General features: G+C 45.7%; 1 protein-coding gene across 2 annotated transcripts in view; it reads left to right on the top strand.

Annotated features, from left to right (window-relative positions):
* FBRS (fibrosin) overlaps positions 1 to 14093 on the top strand; it is a 319454-nt gene that overhangs the window by 231571 nt on the left and 73790 nt on the right. For both annotated transcript variants that reach the window (XM_069244392.1, XM_069244391.1), the window contains exons 13-14: positions 1122 to 1151; positions 1367 to 1438. In XM_069244392.1, the coding sequence (XP_069100493.1) occupies positions 1122 to 1151; positions 1367 to 1438 (102 nt within the window). The remainder of the gene's footprint in view (positions 1 to 1121; positions 1152 to 1366; positions 1439 to 14093) is intronic.

Below are 14093 nucleotides of genomic sequence, written 5' to 3'. Positions count from 1 at the left end.
CAGGCTGGCACAGACCAGTCAGTCCTGCACTGAAGGATGGGGTAAAATACAGGGGGCAGCTCTAAGATGCCCTCTGTGTGCATTTTGTAATAAATTCCGCACTGGCATCAGTGTGGGTTTTATTTTTCTTCTTGTTCTGAGAAGTTTGATACCAAACTTCCCAGTATTCATTGTAGCCATTCTGGAGCTTTTGACAAACTCCCAGCCCATATACTTAATATGGCCACACTGTACTTAAAATGTCTACGAATAGACTTAGACATTGTGGGGGCATATTGCTCATGCAGCTATGCCCTCACCTGTGTTATAGTGCAACCTGCTTTAGGGCTGTACGGCCTGCTAGAGGTGTGACTTACCTATGCCACAGGCAGTGGTTTGTGGGCACGGGGCACTTCAAAAGGGATGCCATGTCGATTTGACCTTTTTCTCCCCACCAACACACACAAGTGGCACTGGTAGTATGCATGTACTTGGTGAGGGGTCCCTATGGTGGCATAATACATGCTGCAGCTTTTGAGACCTTCCCTGGCCACACCGCCCTTGGTATCATGGGTACCTTTTACAAGGGACTTTTCTGTGTGCTAGGGGTTTGCCTATTGTGGGAACAATGGTACATTTTTACAGAAAGAACACTGGTTCTGGGGCCTGGTTAGCAGTATCCCAGCACACAATGTCAAGTCAGAATCCATATCGGGCAAAAAGTGGGGGTAACCATGCCAAAAGGTGCACTTTCCTACAAACGGTTTTAGTCTATTTGGGACTGGAACACTGTGTTGTATATGGTGGTAAAGTCTGCATTGCTGCAAAAATGAACATACCAGTGGCTAGATATTTTAAAAATCCAGTCTTCCCTGACATATTTACAATTAACATCTCCCATACTGCTTAGGGTTCTCACATGGGTTTTGATCACTCAGAGGGCCTTTAGTCTCCATGGGGAGACCCAAACCACAGCATTGTTTTATATATAGACACAGACCTAACATCAACAGCAGGCTGTTCTTGAGCAGCAGTATTGTTGAAGATAACTTTTTTCTAATTCTGAGTCTTTGATTTCATTTTGTCAAACCATCAGCTTCTGATTTCCCCTTAATGTCTGTTTTTTCTTTTTGGTTTCACAGATTACGGATCCTTTCAGACCGGCCCTTAGAGTGAGTGAAACGGAATTTCCATCTAACACCATATTGTCACTGCTTGTTGAATTATCCATGTATTGTAGCTGTACATGACTATTCTACCTGTGTCTAAGGTGGCTCTGGTTTAAATAAGTAATAGTCACCATTTTCAGCTACTTTTGACGTTGTTCTCTGTAGTGTCTGGTCTGACTGTTCACCTCATAGCTAAACTTAATGTTGTCCTCCTACAGAAGTCTGGAAAATGGTGTGCGATGCATGTGCGTGTGGCTTACATGATCCTCCGACACCAGGAGAAGGTGAAGGTATGGTACATGCTTTACATCTCTTCTTCGAACTGCTAGCTAATGTTCTTTCTTGTTCTACAGATTTAGCTTTTTCAACTTTAGTGCTTAAATGCCTTTACTGAGTAAATGTGCTTTTGAATTCCCAAACCTAACCTTACTTGCATTTCTTTAGCCTTATTATGCCATTATAATGGCTTCTTAGTTCTGACTCAACAATGTCTTTCCGGACTGTTCTGATGTTTTTCTTAGACCGGCATCTATTGACTGGAGCTAACCCTATATTGAGTCTTTTATTCTAGTTGCTACTTTTGATGTTGCTGTGTATTATTTAATAATTTTATACATAGCATATATTTGCAGGTTCGGTGGCATGTGTAGCTACAGATACACATGCTGTGCATTATCCTGCCATCTAGTGTTAGGCTCGGAGTGTTACAAGTTGTTTTTCTTCGAAGAAGTCTTTTCGAGTCACGAGACCGAGTGACTCCTCCCTTTTGGCTCCATTGCGCATGGGCGTCGACTCCATCTTAGATTGTTTTCTTTCCGCCATCGGGTTCGGACGTGTTCCTCTTTGCTCTGTATTTTGAATTGGGAAAGTTAGCTAAATTATCAAATTCGACTGTATTGTTATCGTTCGGTACCGGGTTATTGTTGTTGTATCGGCACCGACATCAAGAGCACTCCGGCGGCCCTTCGGGGCTTCCACTCTTCACAGAGGCCTGGTCGGCCCGACCACACCCGCCGTCCCAGACTAATGGACCGGACCCCCTTCCGCTTCTGTCATAAGTGTCATTTGAAGTATCCTTATACAGACCAGCACTGGGTCTGTAATCTGTTTATCACCTGAACACAGAGAGGATACTTGCAAGGCTTGTCGAGCATTTCGATCAAAAAGGACCCCAAGAGATCGACGAGCAAGAAGACTGCAAATGGCGTCGACACCGAAAGAGCAACTCCACGTCAGAGAGGAGGAAATCATTTCCATCTAGGGGACGGACTCTGACGAATCCGAAAGTGACCGAACCTCGACGGTGCAGCGAACAGTGAGTAAACCTGCCCCGTCCAAAACTCACACAAAGATATTCAAGGCCATGGGGACGCCACCGCCAACAGGCCATGGCTTAACCCACCGAAAGGAAGGTGACCAAACATCGGCACTGAAAAAGGCCAAGGATTTGCCGAAGACTTCAGACTCCAGTTGAGAATCCGGCACCGAACGATCTTGACACCGAGAGTTCGACTCACCCAAAGTGAGAAAAATATCTTTGGAACTGAAAGACTATATCTGAAACCTCGGTACTGAAAAAGGCGGCTTCGGAGCCGCACAGAGGCTCTTATACAGAAGAGCAAGGACTTCCCAGCCAAATGAAGGAAAGACATAGATTTGACCAGGAATTAAGTATGGAAGAACCGGACCATACACAAAGGAGGTTACATATCAGAAAGAGACTGGAAAAATACAAACTTTACCTCCAATCAAATCTAAAAGGAAACTTGCATTTCAGGAGACAGAAATGCAGCCTAAGGCAAAGGTGGTTAGAGACAGATCCCCACCACCAAGGGTATCGCCACAACCATCCCCACCGCACTCACCACAACTGTCACCAGTGGGAACATCTCCAATGCAGTCACCCACACATACAGGGATGACACAGGATGATTCAGATGCATGGTACTTACATGATGCACCAGTATCGAATAACAGTCCGGATTGTTATCCAACAAAGCCGTCACCTCTAGAAGACAGTACTGCATATACGCAGGCACTATCCAGTGCAGCTACGTTCCACAACGTAGCCATGCACTCAGCCAATAGAGGATGATTTCCTGTTTAACACCTTGGCATCCACCCATGCTGCCTATCAAAGTCTGCCAATGCTCCTGGGCATGCTCAAACACGTGAAACAGGTCTTCCAGGAGCCGGTTAAGGGAAGGGCTATCACGCCTAGGGTTGAGAAGAAGTACAAACCTCCCCCAACAGATCCGGTGTTCATAACACAACAACTTACACCGGACTCAGTGGTTGTAGGAGCAGCAAGAAAGAGAGAAAACTCTCAATCGTCGGGAGACGCTCCACCGCCTGACAAAGAGAGCAGAAAGTTTGACGCAGTGGGCAAACGAGTGGCAACACAAGCAGCCAATCAATGGCAGATTGCTAATTCGCAAGCCCTACTTGCTCGCTACCACAGGGCACACTGGGACGAGATACAACACATCATACAGCACTTGCCCAAGGAACACCAGAAACATGCCCAACAGGTTGTGGAAGAAGGAATGGCCATATCTAACAACCAGATAAGGTCCGCACTGGACTCTGCAGACACGGCAGCACAAACGGTCAACACGGCGGTAACCATTCGCAGGCATGCATGGTTAAGAAGCTCTGGATTCAAGCCAGAGATCCAACAAGCGGTGTTGAACATGCCGTTTAAGCAAGAACAGTTGTTTGGGCCGGAAGTTGACACAGCAATTAAAGTTAAAAAAAGACACGGACACGGCCAAAGTCATGGGCGCGCTCTATTCCCCACAAGTCAGAGGCAGCTTTTTAGGAAACAACAATTCAGAGGAGGTTTTCGACAGCAAATATCAGAGCCCTTCCACCTCTCAAACCAGACCCACCTATCAGGCACAATATCAAAGGGGAGGGTTTCGTGGTTCCTATAGAGGACAATTCCCAAGAGGAAGGGGAAAGTTCCAGGCATCCAAACCAAGCCAGACCAAACAGTGACTTCAATGTCCCAAAACCCCAACACTTATCACCAGTAGGGGCGAGGCTAACCACATATTATCAAAACTGGACACATATTACCACAGACGCATGGGTCCTATGAATTATGCAACATGGTTATTGCATAGAATTCACAAAATTCCCACCAGATGTGCCACCAAGAACACACAATCTGTCAAAACAACACTTAGACCTATTACAAATAGAGGTCCAAGCACTATTACAAAAACAAGTAATAGAGCTAGTACCCAATCATCAGAAAGGAACAGGCGTCTACTCACTATATTTCCTAATTCCAAAAAAGGACAAAACGTTAAGACCTATCTTAGATCTCAGAACACTGAATCTCATCAAATCAGACCACTTCCACATGGTAGCACTTCAAGACGTCGTTCCCTTACTAAAAAAGGAGGACTACATGTCAACATTGGATCTCAAGGATGCATATTTCCACATACCCATCCATCCTTCTCACAGAAAGTACTTAAGGTTTGTAATGCAAGGCGTACACTATCAATTCAAAGTGCTACCGTTCGGGATAACAACGGCCCCAAGAGTATTCATAAAATGCAGTAGTAGCCGCTCACATAAGGAGACAGCACATGCACGTATTCCCATATTTAGACGACTGGCTAATAAAAACCAAAACTCAACAACAGTGTCTTCTTCACACGCAATATGTCATAGAAACTCTACACAAACTAGGGTTCTCTATAAATTACCAGAAATCAAATCTGCAACCATCCCAAATAGAACAATACTTGGGAGCAACACTCAACACACAAAGGGCAATTGCCACTCCAAGTCCACAAAGGGTCCAAGCGTTCCAAATTGTAACATCAAGCATACAGTCAAACCAACACTACCCAGTAAGGTTTGTAATGAAACTTCAAGGCATGATGTCTTCATGCATAGCCATTGTCCCAAATGCAAGGTTACACATGAGGCCCTTGCAACAGTACCTAGCAAAACAATGGACACAAGCACAGGGTCAACTTCAAGATCTAGTGTTGATAGACCGCCATACACACTTCTCGCTTCAATGGTGGAACCCTATAAATTTAAACAGAGGTCGGCCATTCCAAGACCCAGTGCCTCAAGCTGTGATCACAACAGATGCTTCCATGATGGGGTGGGGAGCACACCTCAACAAGCACAGCATACAGGGCCAATGGGACAATCAGCAAAAACAACTTCACATAAATCATTTGGAACTGCTAGCGGTGTTTCTAGCATTAAAAGCATTTCAACCACTGGTAGCCCACAAACACATGCTTGTCAAAACCGACAACAATGTATTATCTCCACAAACAAAGGGGGGGGGGACACACTCGTCACAACTGTGTGTCTTAGCACAAAGGATTTGGCATTGGGCAATTCACAATCACATTTGCCTAATAGCACAATACATACCAGGCATTCAGAATCAGTTAGCCGGCATTCTCAGTCGAGATCACCAGCAAACTCACGAATGGGAAATACATCACCAGATCCTACAGGATCACTTCCTCCGCTGGGGAACACCAAACATAGACCTATTCGCAACAAAAGAAAATGCAAAAACTTCGCGTCCAGGTACCCACACCCTCAATCCAAGGGCAATGCACTATGGATCAGTTGGTCAGGGATATTTGCTTATGCTTTTCCCCCTCTCCCACTCATTCCTTATCTGGTCAACAAACTAAGTCAAAACAAACTCAAACTAATACTCATAGCACCAACCTGGGCTCGCCAACCGTGGTACACAACACTGTTGGACTTATCGGTAGTACCCCATATCAAATTACCAAACATACCAGATCTGTTAACACAACACAAACAGATCAGACACCCGAATCCAGCATCACTCAATCTAGCAATCTGGCTCCTGAAGTCTTAGAATTCGGACATTTAAATCTTACACAAGAGTGTATGGAGGTCATTAAACAAGCAAGAAAACCTACGACAAGACATTGTCACGCAAACAAATGGAAAAGATTTGTTTGCTACTGCCACACTAATCAGATCCAGCCACTACATGCCTCCACAAAGGACATCGTAAGCTACTTATTACACTTATAAAAGTCTAATCTATCATTCTCTTCCATTAAAATACATCTCACTGCAATATCTGCCTATCTGCAGATTACACATACAACATCGCTTTTTAGAATCCCAGTCATTAAAGCATTTATGGAGGGACTAAAACGAATCATACCCCCCAAGGACACCACCAGTACCTTTGTGGAACCTTAATAATGTATTAACATGACTCATGGGCCCACCATTCGAACCCATGCATTCTTGTGAAATGCAATATCTGACTTGGAAAGTAGCCTTTCTAATAGCTATCACATCACTTAGAAGAGTAAGTGAGATACAAGCATTTACTATTCATGAACCCTTTATACAAATACATAAACAAAGTGGTTCTCCGAACAAATCCGAAATTCTTACCAAAGGTCATATCACCATTCCACCTAAACCAAACTGTGGAACTCCCAGTCTTCTTTCCGCAACCAGACTCAGTAGCCGAAAGAGCCTTACATACATTGGACATAAAAAGAGCACTAATGTATTATATTGACAGAACAAAACAATTTCGTAAAACAAAACAATTGTTTGTAGCCTTCCAAAAACCTCATGCAGGTAATCCTATATCCAAACAAGGCCTCGCCAGATGGATAGTTAAATGTTTTCAAACTTGCTATATTAAAGCAAAAAGAAAATTACCTATTACACCAAGAGCACATTCCACTAGGAAAAAAGGCGCCACAATGGCTTTTCCTGGGAATATACCTATGACAGAAATTTGTAAGGCAGCCACCTGGTCTACGCCTCATACATTCACTAAGCATTACTGTGTAGATGTGTTAGCAACGCAACAAGCCACAGTAGGACAGGCTGTATTAAGAACATTATTTCAGACAACTTCAACTCCTACAGGCTAAACCACCGCTTTTTTGGGGAGATTACTGCTTATTAGTCTATGCACAGCATGTGTATCTGCAGCTACACATGCCACCGAACAGAAAATGTCACTTACCCAGTGTACATCTGTTCGTGGCATGAGACGCTGCAGATTCACATGCACCCTCCTACCTCCCCGGTAGCCTGTAGCCGTGCTTAGTTGAATGAAAATTGTAAATTTGTAAATAAATATTATTTTGATACACATCAAGTACATACAAACCTACTCCATTGCATGAGCACCTCTAGTATACTCACAACTCCTACCTCACCCTCTGCGGGGAAAACAATCTAAGATGGAGTCGACGCCCATGCGCAATGGAGCCGAAAGGGAGGAGTCCCTCAGTCTCGTGACTCAAAGACTTCTTCAAAGAAAAACAAGTTGTAACACTCCGAGCCCAACACTAGATGGCAGGATAATGCACAGCTTGTGAATCTGCAGCGTCTCATGCCACGAACAGATGTACACTGGGTAAGTGACATTTTCTTTTCTGTGGCTGCCATTCGGTTATGGGATTTAGTTGATATTTTATGATGCGTTGGCTTCTTTTGAGTGTATTTGTAACTATAGATTTCTTCTATACAGTGATAGTTTTTGGTTTGGAAGTGTGACTAAATTGTCTTGTTTAAATCTTTAGAGGTTACAATGTCTTAATAGCGTACTTTTAATGTTGATGAATGGTTGTCCATTGAAAGGCAGTTGTGTTTAATTAATCAAGCAGGAGGCTGAGCTAAGCCGTTGTGTATTAGACATTCAACCACATGCACAAACTAGTGATTTGTATTTCTCCTCTGAGTGACTGTTGTCTGAGGAGAGGGATGTGCTCCTGCCGTGGCATCTCTTTGCCAGTTTTGCCTGTGTCTCATGCTGTAAGTGGGCTGTTTAATGTGTTATAATATTATGGAAGTTGTGTGCATAACTGGTATGGTCCTATCAACTATTCAACAGGCATTGTTTTGAGGCATAGCATCCTGTACACTTAAAGTAGTGACAGATCAACATGGCCAGTCAGGGTAGTTGGAATTTGAGGTTCTACATTGTAGAATCTACATTGATAGTTATAAACACTTGAATAATTAACTACTGTTTGCCTGGGTTCCAGGAACATCTGTCTACTAAGTTATTCTTCCATGGACATCACATTCTAGAACAGTGGTTAAGAAACGTTTTAGCACCGCAACCCAACTTATAAAACTACAAACTTTATGCTACCCACCTAGCTTTCATAGACATGAGGTTTTTTTTTTTTTTTTGCGTAACTAAAGTATTGTATTGTAGGGCACAGGCATTTACAGACGGCACATTTTCTGTTGAAATGTCTACTAGATTTGCACAGATACATTGTAGGTTGCTGGCTCAGTATATGTTGTACACCTATGGTGTGGCTCCATATGCTGAGTCTAGGCAGCCCTTAGTGAATAGGTGTCCAGGTAGCAAAAGGTCTCTACAGGTAGCTGAGGCGAGCAGCTGAAGCTTATCTAGGAGGAATGTAAAGCACTTACAATACCACAGTAGTAACTAATTCACAAAACAGAACCACACAAGTGTTGCAAAAATAAAGGATACTTTATTACAGGACTACTACTAGACTAGCATTGGTATATTTCTCTTTGCATATATCTGCACACATTATTGTACACAAAGTAACCATCAGAAATAGCATCAAAATACACAGGACCCAATGGGAGGGCCAAATCATACACTTGAAGTGGAATGTGAAACAGTGACCCCAACCAAGCTGTTTGGTAGTTAGCTAGTGGCAGTTAGGAACACCAGAGGTAAGTACAGTAAGTGATCCCATCAGCCAGGAGTAAGGTAGTTACCCACCTAGTGCTCTCCACAGCTATCCTTTGAGAGCCCTGGTTATCTGGAACCACTTAAACTATCACCAAGGGTTGCCTGGGCTCAGTACATCACCTATATGTGAGCCAGTAAAACAGGGATTTACTCCAGTATTGGAACTTTCATAGATTCACATGCTTGAATCATTCCCCGTCGAGATGGGAGTCCCGGTGCAATACAAAAAAGCCATGCTCAATTGCATATAGAGCACTAATGGCACTAGGCCTCTAATTTAGTAACCTATCAGTTGCTTTGTAAAAAAAAAAAAGGACCACAGTTAAGACAACCAATCAGCTCACACCACCCTCTAGAACCCTCCTGTGAGGAGCTGATTTCCCTCAGAGTTTCCATCGCATGTTGTGCTAAGGAGTCTCCCTTGAGCTCTGCTCAGTTTTTCTATCAGAAATCCTTTCTTAAGAGATTTGGATTCTTTTTTTCTCTTTAGAGCTTACTCAGGTGGGTCAACCTGACTACCATGTCAGACACCTAAGAAAGGGCTTCTTAGAGCCTGTGTTACCTGCATGAAGAAAAGGCTGCATGTGGATGAGCAGCATAAGGACTGCATATATTGTCTCTATCCTAACCATAAACCTAGAAGACTGTAAGGTATGTAGAACCTTTTCTACCAAAACACTTCAGGACAGAAAAGGTAGCCTTTTAACCTGGCTACAAAAACTGGAATCCAGAGACAATCCAGTTTCTGATGAGGACAGTGCCTCTTCTGTTTCTGTGGTGAAAACACCTGTGAAAAGACAAGCGGAAGTTTCTTCAGAAGAAAAACCCAGAAAAGCCTTTTTAAAAACAAATTTAAAAAAATCTGCTGAAGTGTCCTCAAAAATTTGTAGCTCTTCAAAGATGAAATCTAAAGAAGCCTCTCTATGAGCCGGCAACACCACCATTTAAGGTAAAACGTACCTTTAAGAAGCCAATTTCTGTGCCGTCGACAGGATCATTGTCGCCACACTGTCAGTGGCAGCAACCGGCTCTTTGTCGACAGTCTGCTCATCCTCGTCGACGGCACGCCCTATCTCTTCACCGTCGGCGCTGATATCGTCGATGCTTACATCGACGGAACACTGACCCCCACTGACAACTGCCTCGTCGACACTGCTTCCACAGACGATATTATTGTCGACGGACCAACATCCGTCGACAACAGTCAGTTGTCGACGGCACGCCATCCGTAGACGTCTCAACGGTCTGTGCCTCCACCGTCTACGGTTAAGCCGTCGCCACTCTTGTCGACGATGCCTCTGACGACACCACCGTCGGCGGCATCTCGTCGACGAAGAATGCAGTAAAAGTGCAGAGACCATGTTCCTTGCCTGTTTTTCTTGACTGACCAGGCTGTACAGAGATTGGTGAAAAAGTACCATTTGACGCCATCAGTAATGTCCCCAGCAAGGTTTCCAGCCTTTTACCCTCGCACCTATTAGATGACGATGACTCAGACGAAGAGTATTTTTGGAGTTGCCAGCAGCCCTTCACAGTTAAGGGTTAAATGCCAGGAGTACTTAGAAGACGATGCTTCATACTATGAACAAAGCTATAATGAGCAGCCAGGGCTGGTTGGTCTTTACCCCCTGGGCTTGTTTCAGACTTGAAAGCAATGTTGGCGGACTATAAGGAATATTTTCCTGCAAAGCCTGCATCGGTTAAATAACCAATATTTCTGCCTATGCCAATAACTCCCCAGTTTCAGCTGATGCATCCTACACCGCCGCCAAGGCCACAGCATTCTGTACTTTCTACACCAATGTAGCAAGAAGTCTCCGATGAGGATGCGGAGGAAGGTGAAATACAGACTAGGAATGATGAGTGGGACGAATATATCATACCAGCGCCTGCATCTCCTGTGGCAACTGTGGTAAAGTCCCCACCTAAGGACATAGGTGGCTTCCATGATCTTCCGATGCCCGCAACTCAGCAGGATTGCTTCCTCTACGATTTTAAAGAACCCCACAGAAAGACGGTCATGGTTATACCCATAATAGACCGTGTTTGGAGCCAGGGCATGAAGATAATGCAGAATCCGGCAACGGTCCCTGCAGTGCTGCCGAGGCTGGACAACAAATATGAACTCCCGGATGATGCTCCTGCTTGCCTATCAGGCCACTTGGAGCTTGATTCCGTGATTTCACAAGCCGCCCAACGTTGCTCCAGAAACCCCTTGTTAAGAAATGCCTCCCTTGGCATGGTTACTCCCTAACTGTTTGCCTTTTGTTGATGCCAGTTATGATTGAAAGTGTGCTAGGACCCTGCTAACCAGGCCCCAGCACCAGTGTTCTTTCCCTAAACTGTACCTTTGTTCCCACAATTAGCACAGCCCTGGCACACAGATAAGTCCTTTGTAAATGGTAACCCTGGTACCAAGGGCCCTGTGCGCCCCCCCCCCCCCCCAACCCCACCCCACCCCAAGAGTCTCTCCATTGCGTTCTGTAGCAAACCCAGTGCTACTTTGGACACTGCATCCGGCTGCGCCTGTGCGGCTGAGGGTGTTCTGTGCCCCCCAAACCACCTCTGGTCTGCTCCCCAGGATGCAGGTACTTACCTGCTAGCAGACTGGAACCGGAGCACCCCTATTCTTCATAGGTGTCTGTTTTGGACCCACCTTTGACCTCTGCACCTGACCAGCCCTGTGTTGCTGGTGAGGTGGCTTTGGGGTTGCCTTAACCCCCCCCCCCCCCCCCAACAGTGGGATGCCTATGCCCAGGAGGCTGACTGTAAGTGCTTTACTTAACTGAGAAAACTAACCAAACTCACCTCCCTCAGGAACTGTTGATTTTTGCAGTTTCCACTTTTAAAATAGCTTACTGCCTGTAGGAAGTTGGCTCTGTATGCACTATTTCAAAGTAAGGAATAGTATGCACAGTGTCCAAGGGTTCCCCTTAGAGGTAAGATAGTGGCAAAAAGAGATAATACTAATGCTCTATTTTGTGGTAGTGTGGTCACGCAGTAGGCTTATAGGAGTAGTGTTAAGCATTTGTTGTACACACACAGGCAATAAATGAGGAACACACACTCAGACAATTCCAGGCCCATAGGTTTTTGTATAGAAAAATATAGGGTAGGTACTTTAGGAAATTAATTAGCAAAATAGCATAAACAGTTTTCACATAAATCACATATAGCTATTTTAAAACTAGACACAGTGCAATTTTCAACCGTTCCTGGGGGGAGTAAGAGTTTTAGTTTTACAAGCAAAACCTTAGACATTGTAAGTGCAGGGTAGCCATAAGAGTATATGGTCTGGGAGTCTGTTTTACACGAACTCCACAGCACCATAATGGCTACACTGAAAACTGGGAAGTTTGGTATCAAACTTCTCAGCACAATAAATGCACACTGATGCCAGTGTACATTTTATTGCAAAATACACCCCAGAGGGCACCTTAGAGGTGCCCCCTGAAACTTAACCGACTATCTGTGTAGGCTGACTGGTTCCAGCAGCCTGCCACACTAGAGACATGTTGCTGGCCCCATGGGGAGAGTGCCTTTGTCACTCTGAGGCCAGTAACAAAGCCTGCACTGGGTGGAGATGCTAACACCTCCCCCAGGCAGGAGCTGTAACACCTGGCGGTGAGCCTCAAAGGCTCACCCCTTTGTCACAGCACCGCAGGACACTCCAGCTAGTGGAGTTGCCCGCCCCCTCCGGCCCCGGCCCCCACTTTTGGCGGCAAGGCCGGAGATAATAATGAGAATAACAAGGAGGAGTCACTGGCCAGTCAGGACAGCCCCTAAGGTGTCCTGAGCTGAGGTGACTCTAACTTTTAGAAATCCTCCATCTTGCAGATGGAGGATTCCCCCAATAGGGTTAGGATTGCGACCCCCTCCCCTTGGGAGGAGGCACAAAGAGGGTGTACCCACCCTCAGGGCTAGTAGCCATTGGCTACTAACCCCCCAGACCTAAACACGCCCTTAAATTTAGTATTTAAGGGCTACCCTGAACCCTAGAAAATTAGATTCCTGCAACAACAAGAAGGACTGCCCAGCTGAAAACCCCTGCAGAGGAAGACCAGAAGACGACAACTGCCTTGGCTCCAGAAACTCACCGGCCTGTCTCCTGCCTTCCAAAGAACTCTGCTCCAGCGACGCCTTCCAAGGGACCAGCGACCTCTGAATCCTCTGAGGACTGCCCTACTTCGAAAAAGACAAGAAACTCCCGAGGACAGCGGACCTGCTCCAAAAAGACTGCAACTTTGTTTCAAGAAGCAGCTTTAAAGAACCCTGCAACTCCCCGCAAGAAGCGTGAGACTTGCAACACTGCACCCGGCGACCCCGACTCGGCTGGTGGAGAACCAACACCTCAGGGAGGACCCCCGGACTACTCTACGACTGTGAGTACCAAAACCTGTCCCCCCTGAGCCCCCACAGCGCCGCCTGCAGAGGGAATCCCGAGGCTTCCCCTGACCGCGACTCTCTGAAACCTAAGTCCCGACGCCTGGAAAAGACCCTGCACCCGCAGCCCCCAGGACCTGAAGGACCGGACTTTCACTGCAGAAGTGACCCCCAGGAGTCCCTCTCCCTTGCCCAAGTGGAGGTTTCCCCGAGGAAGCCCCCCCTTGCCTGCCTGCAGCGCTGAAGAGATCCCTTGATCTCTCATTGACTTACATTGCGAACCCGACGCTTGTTCTAACACTGCACCCGGCCGCCCCCGCGCCGCTGAGGGTGAAATTTCTGTGTGGGCTTGTGTCCCCCCCGGTGCCCTACAAAACCCCCCTGGTCTGCCCTCCGAAGACGCGGGTACTTACCTGCAAGCAGACCGGAACCGGGGCACCCCCTTCTCTCCATTATAGCCTATGTGTTTTGGGCACCACTTTGACCTCTGCACCTGACCGGCCCCGAGCTGCTGGTGTGGTAACTTTGGGGTTGCTCTGAACCCCCAACGGTGGGCTACCTTGGACCAAGAACTGAACCCTGTAAGTGTCGTACTTACCTGGTAAAACTAACAAAAACTTACCTCCCCCAGGAACTGTGAAAATTGCACTAAGTGTCCACTTTTGAAATAGCTATTTGTGAATAACTTGAAAAGTATACATGCAATTGAAATGATTCAAAGTTCCTAATGTACTTACCTGCAATACCTTTCAAACAAGATATTACATGTTAAATTTGAACCTGTGGTTCTTAAAATAAACTAAGAAAAGATATTT

The sequence above is a fragment of the Pleurodeles waltl genome, chromosome 7 (genome assembly GCF_031143425.1).
Source record: "Pleurodeles waltl isolate 20211129_DDA chromosome 7, aPleWal1.hap1.20221129, whole genome shotgun sequence".
NCBI classification, from domain to species: Eukaryota; Metazoa; Chordata; class Amphibia; order Caudata; family Salamandridae; genus Pleurodeles; species Pleurodeles waltl.
The sequence above is the reverse complement of the archived record's forward strand: the minus strand, read 5'-3'. Positions and strand labels throughout refer to the sequence as shown.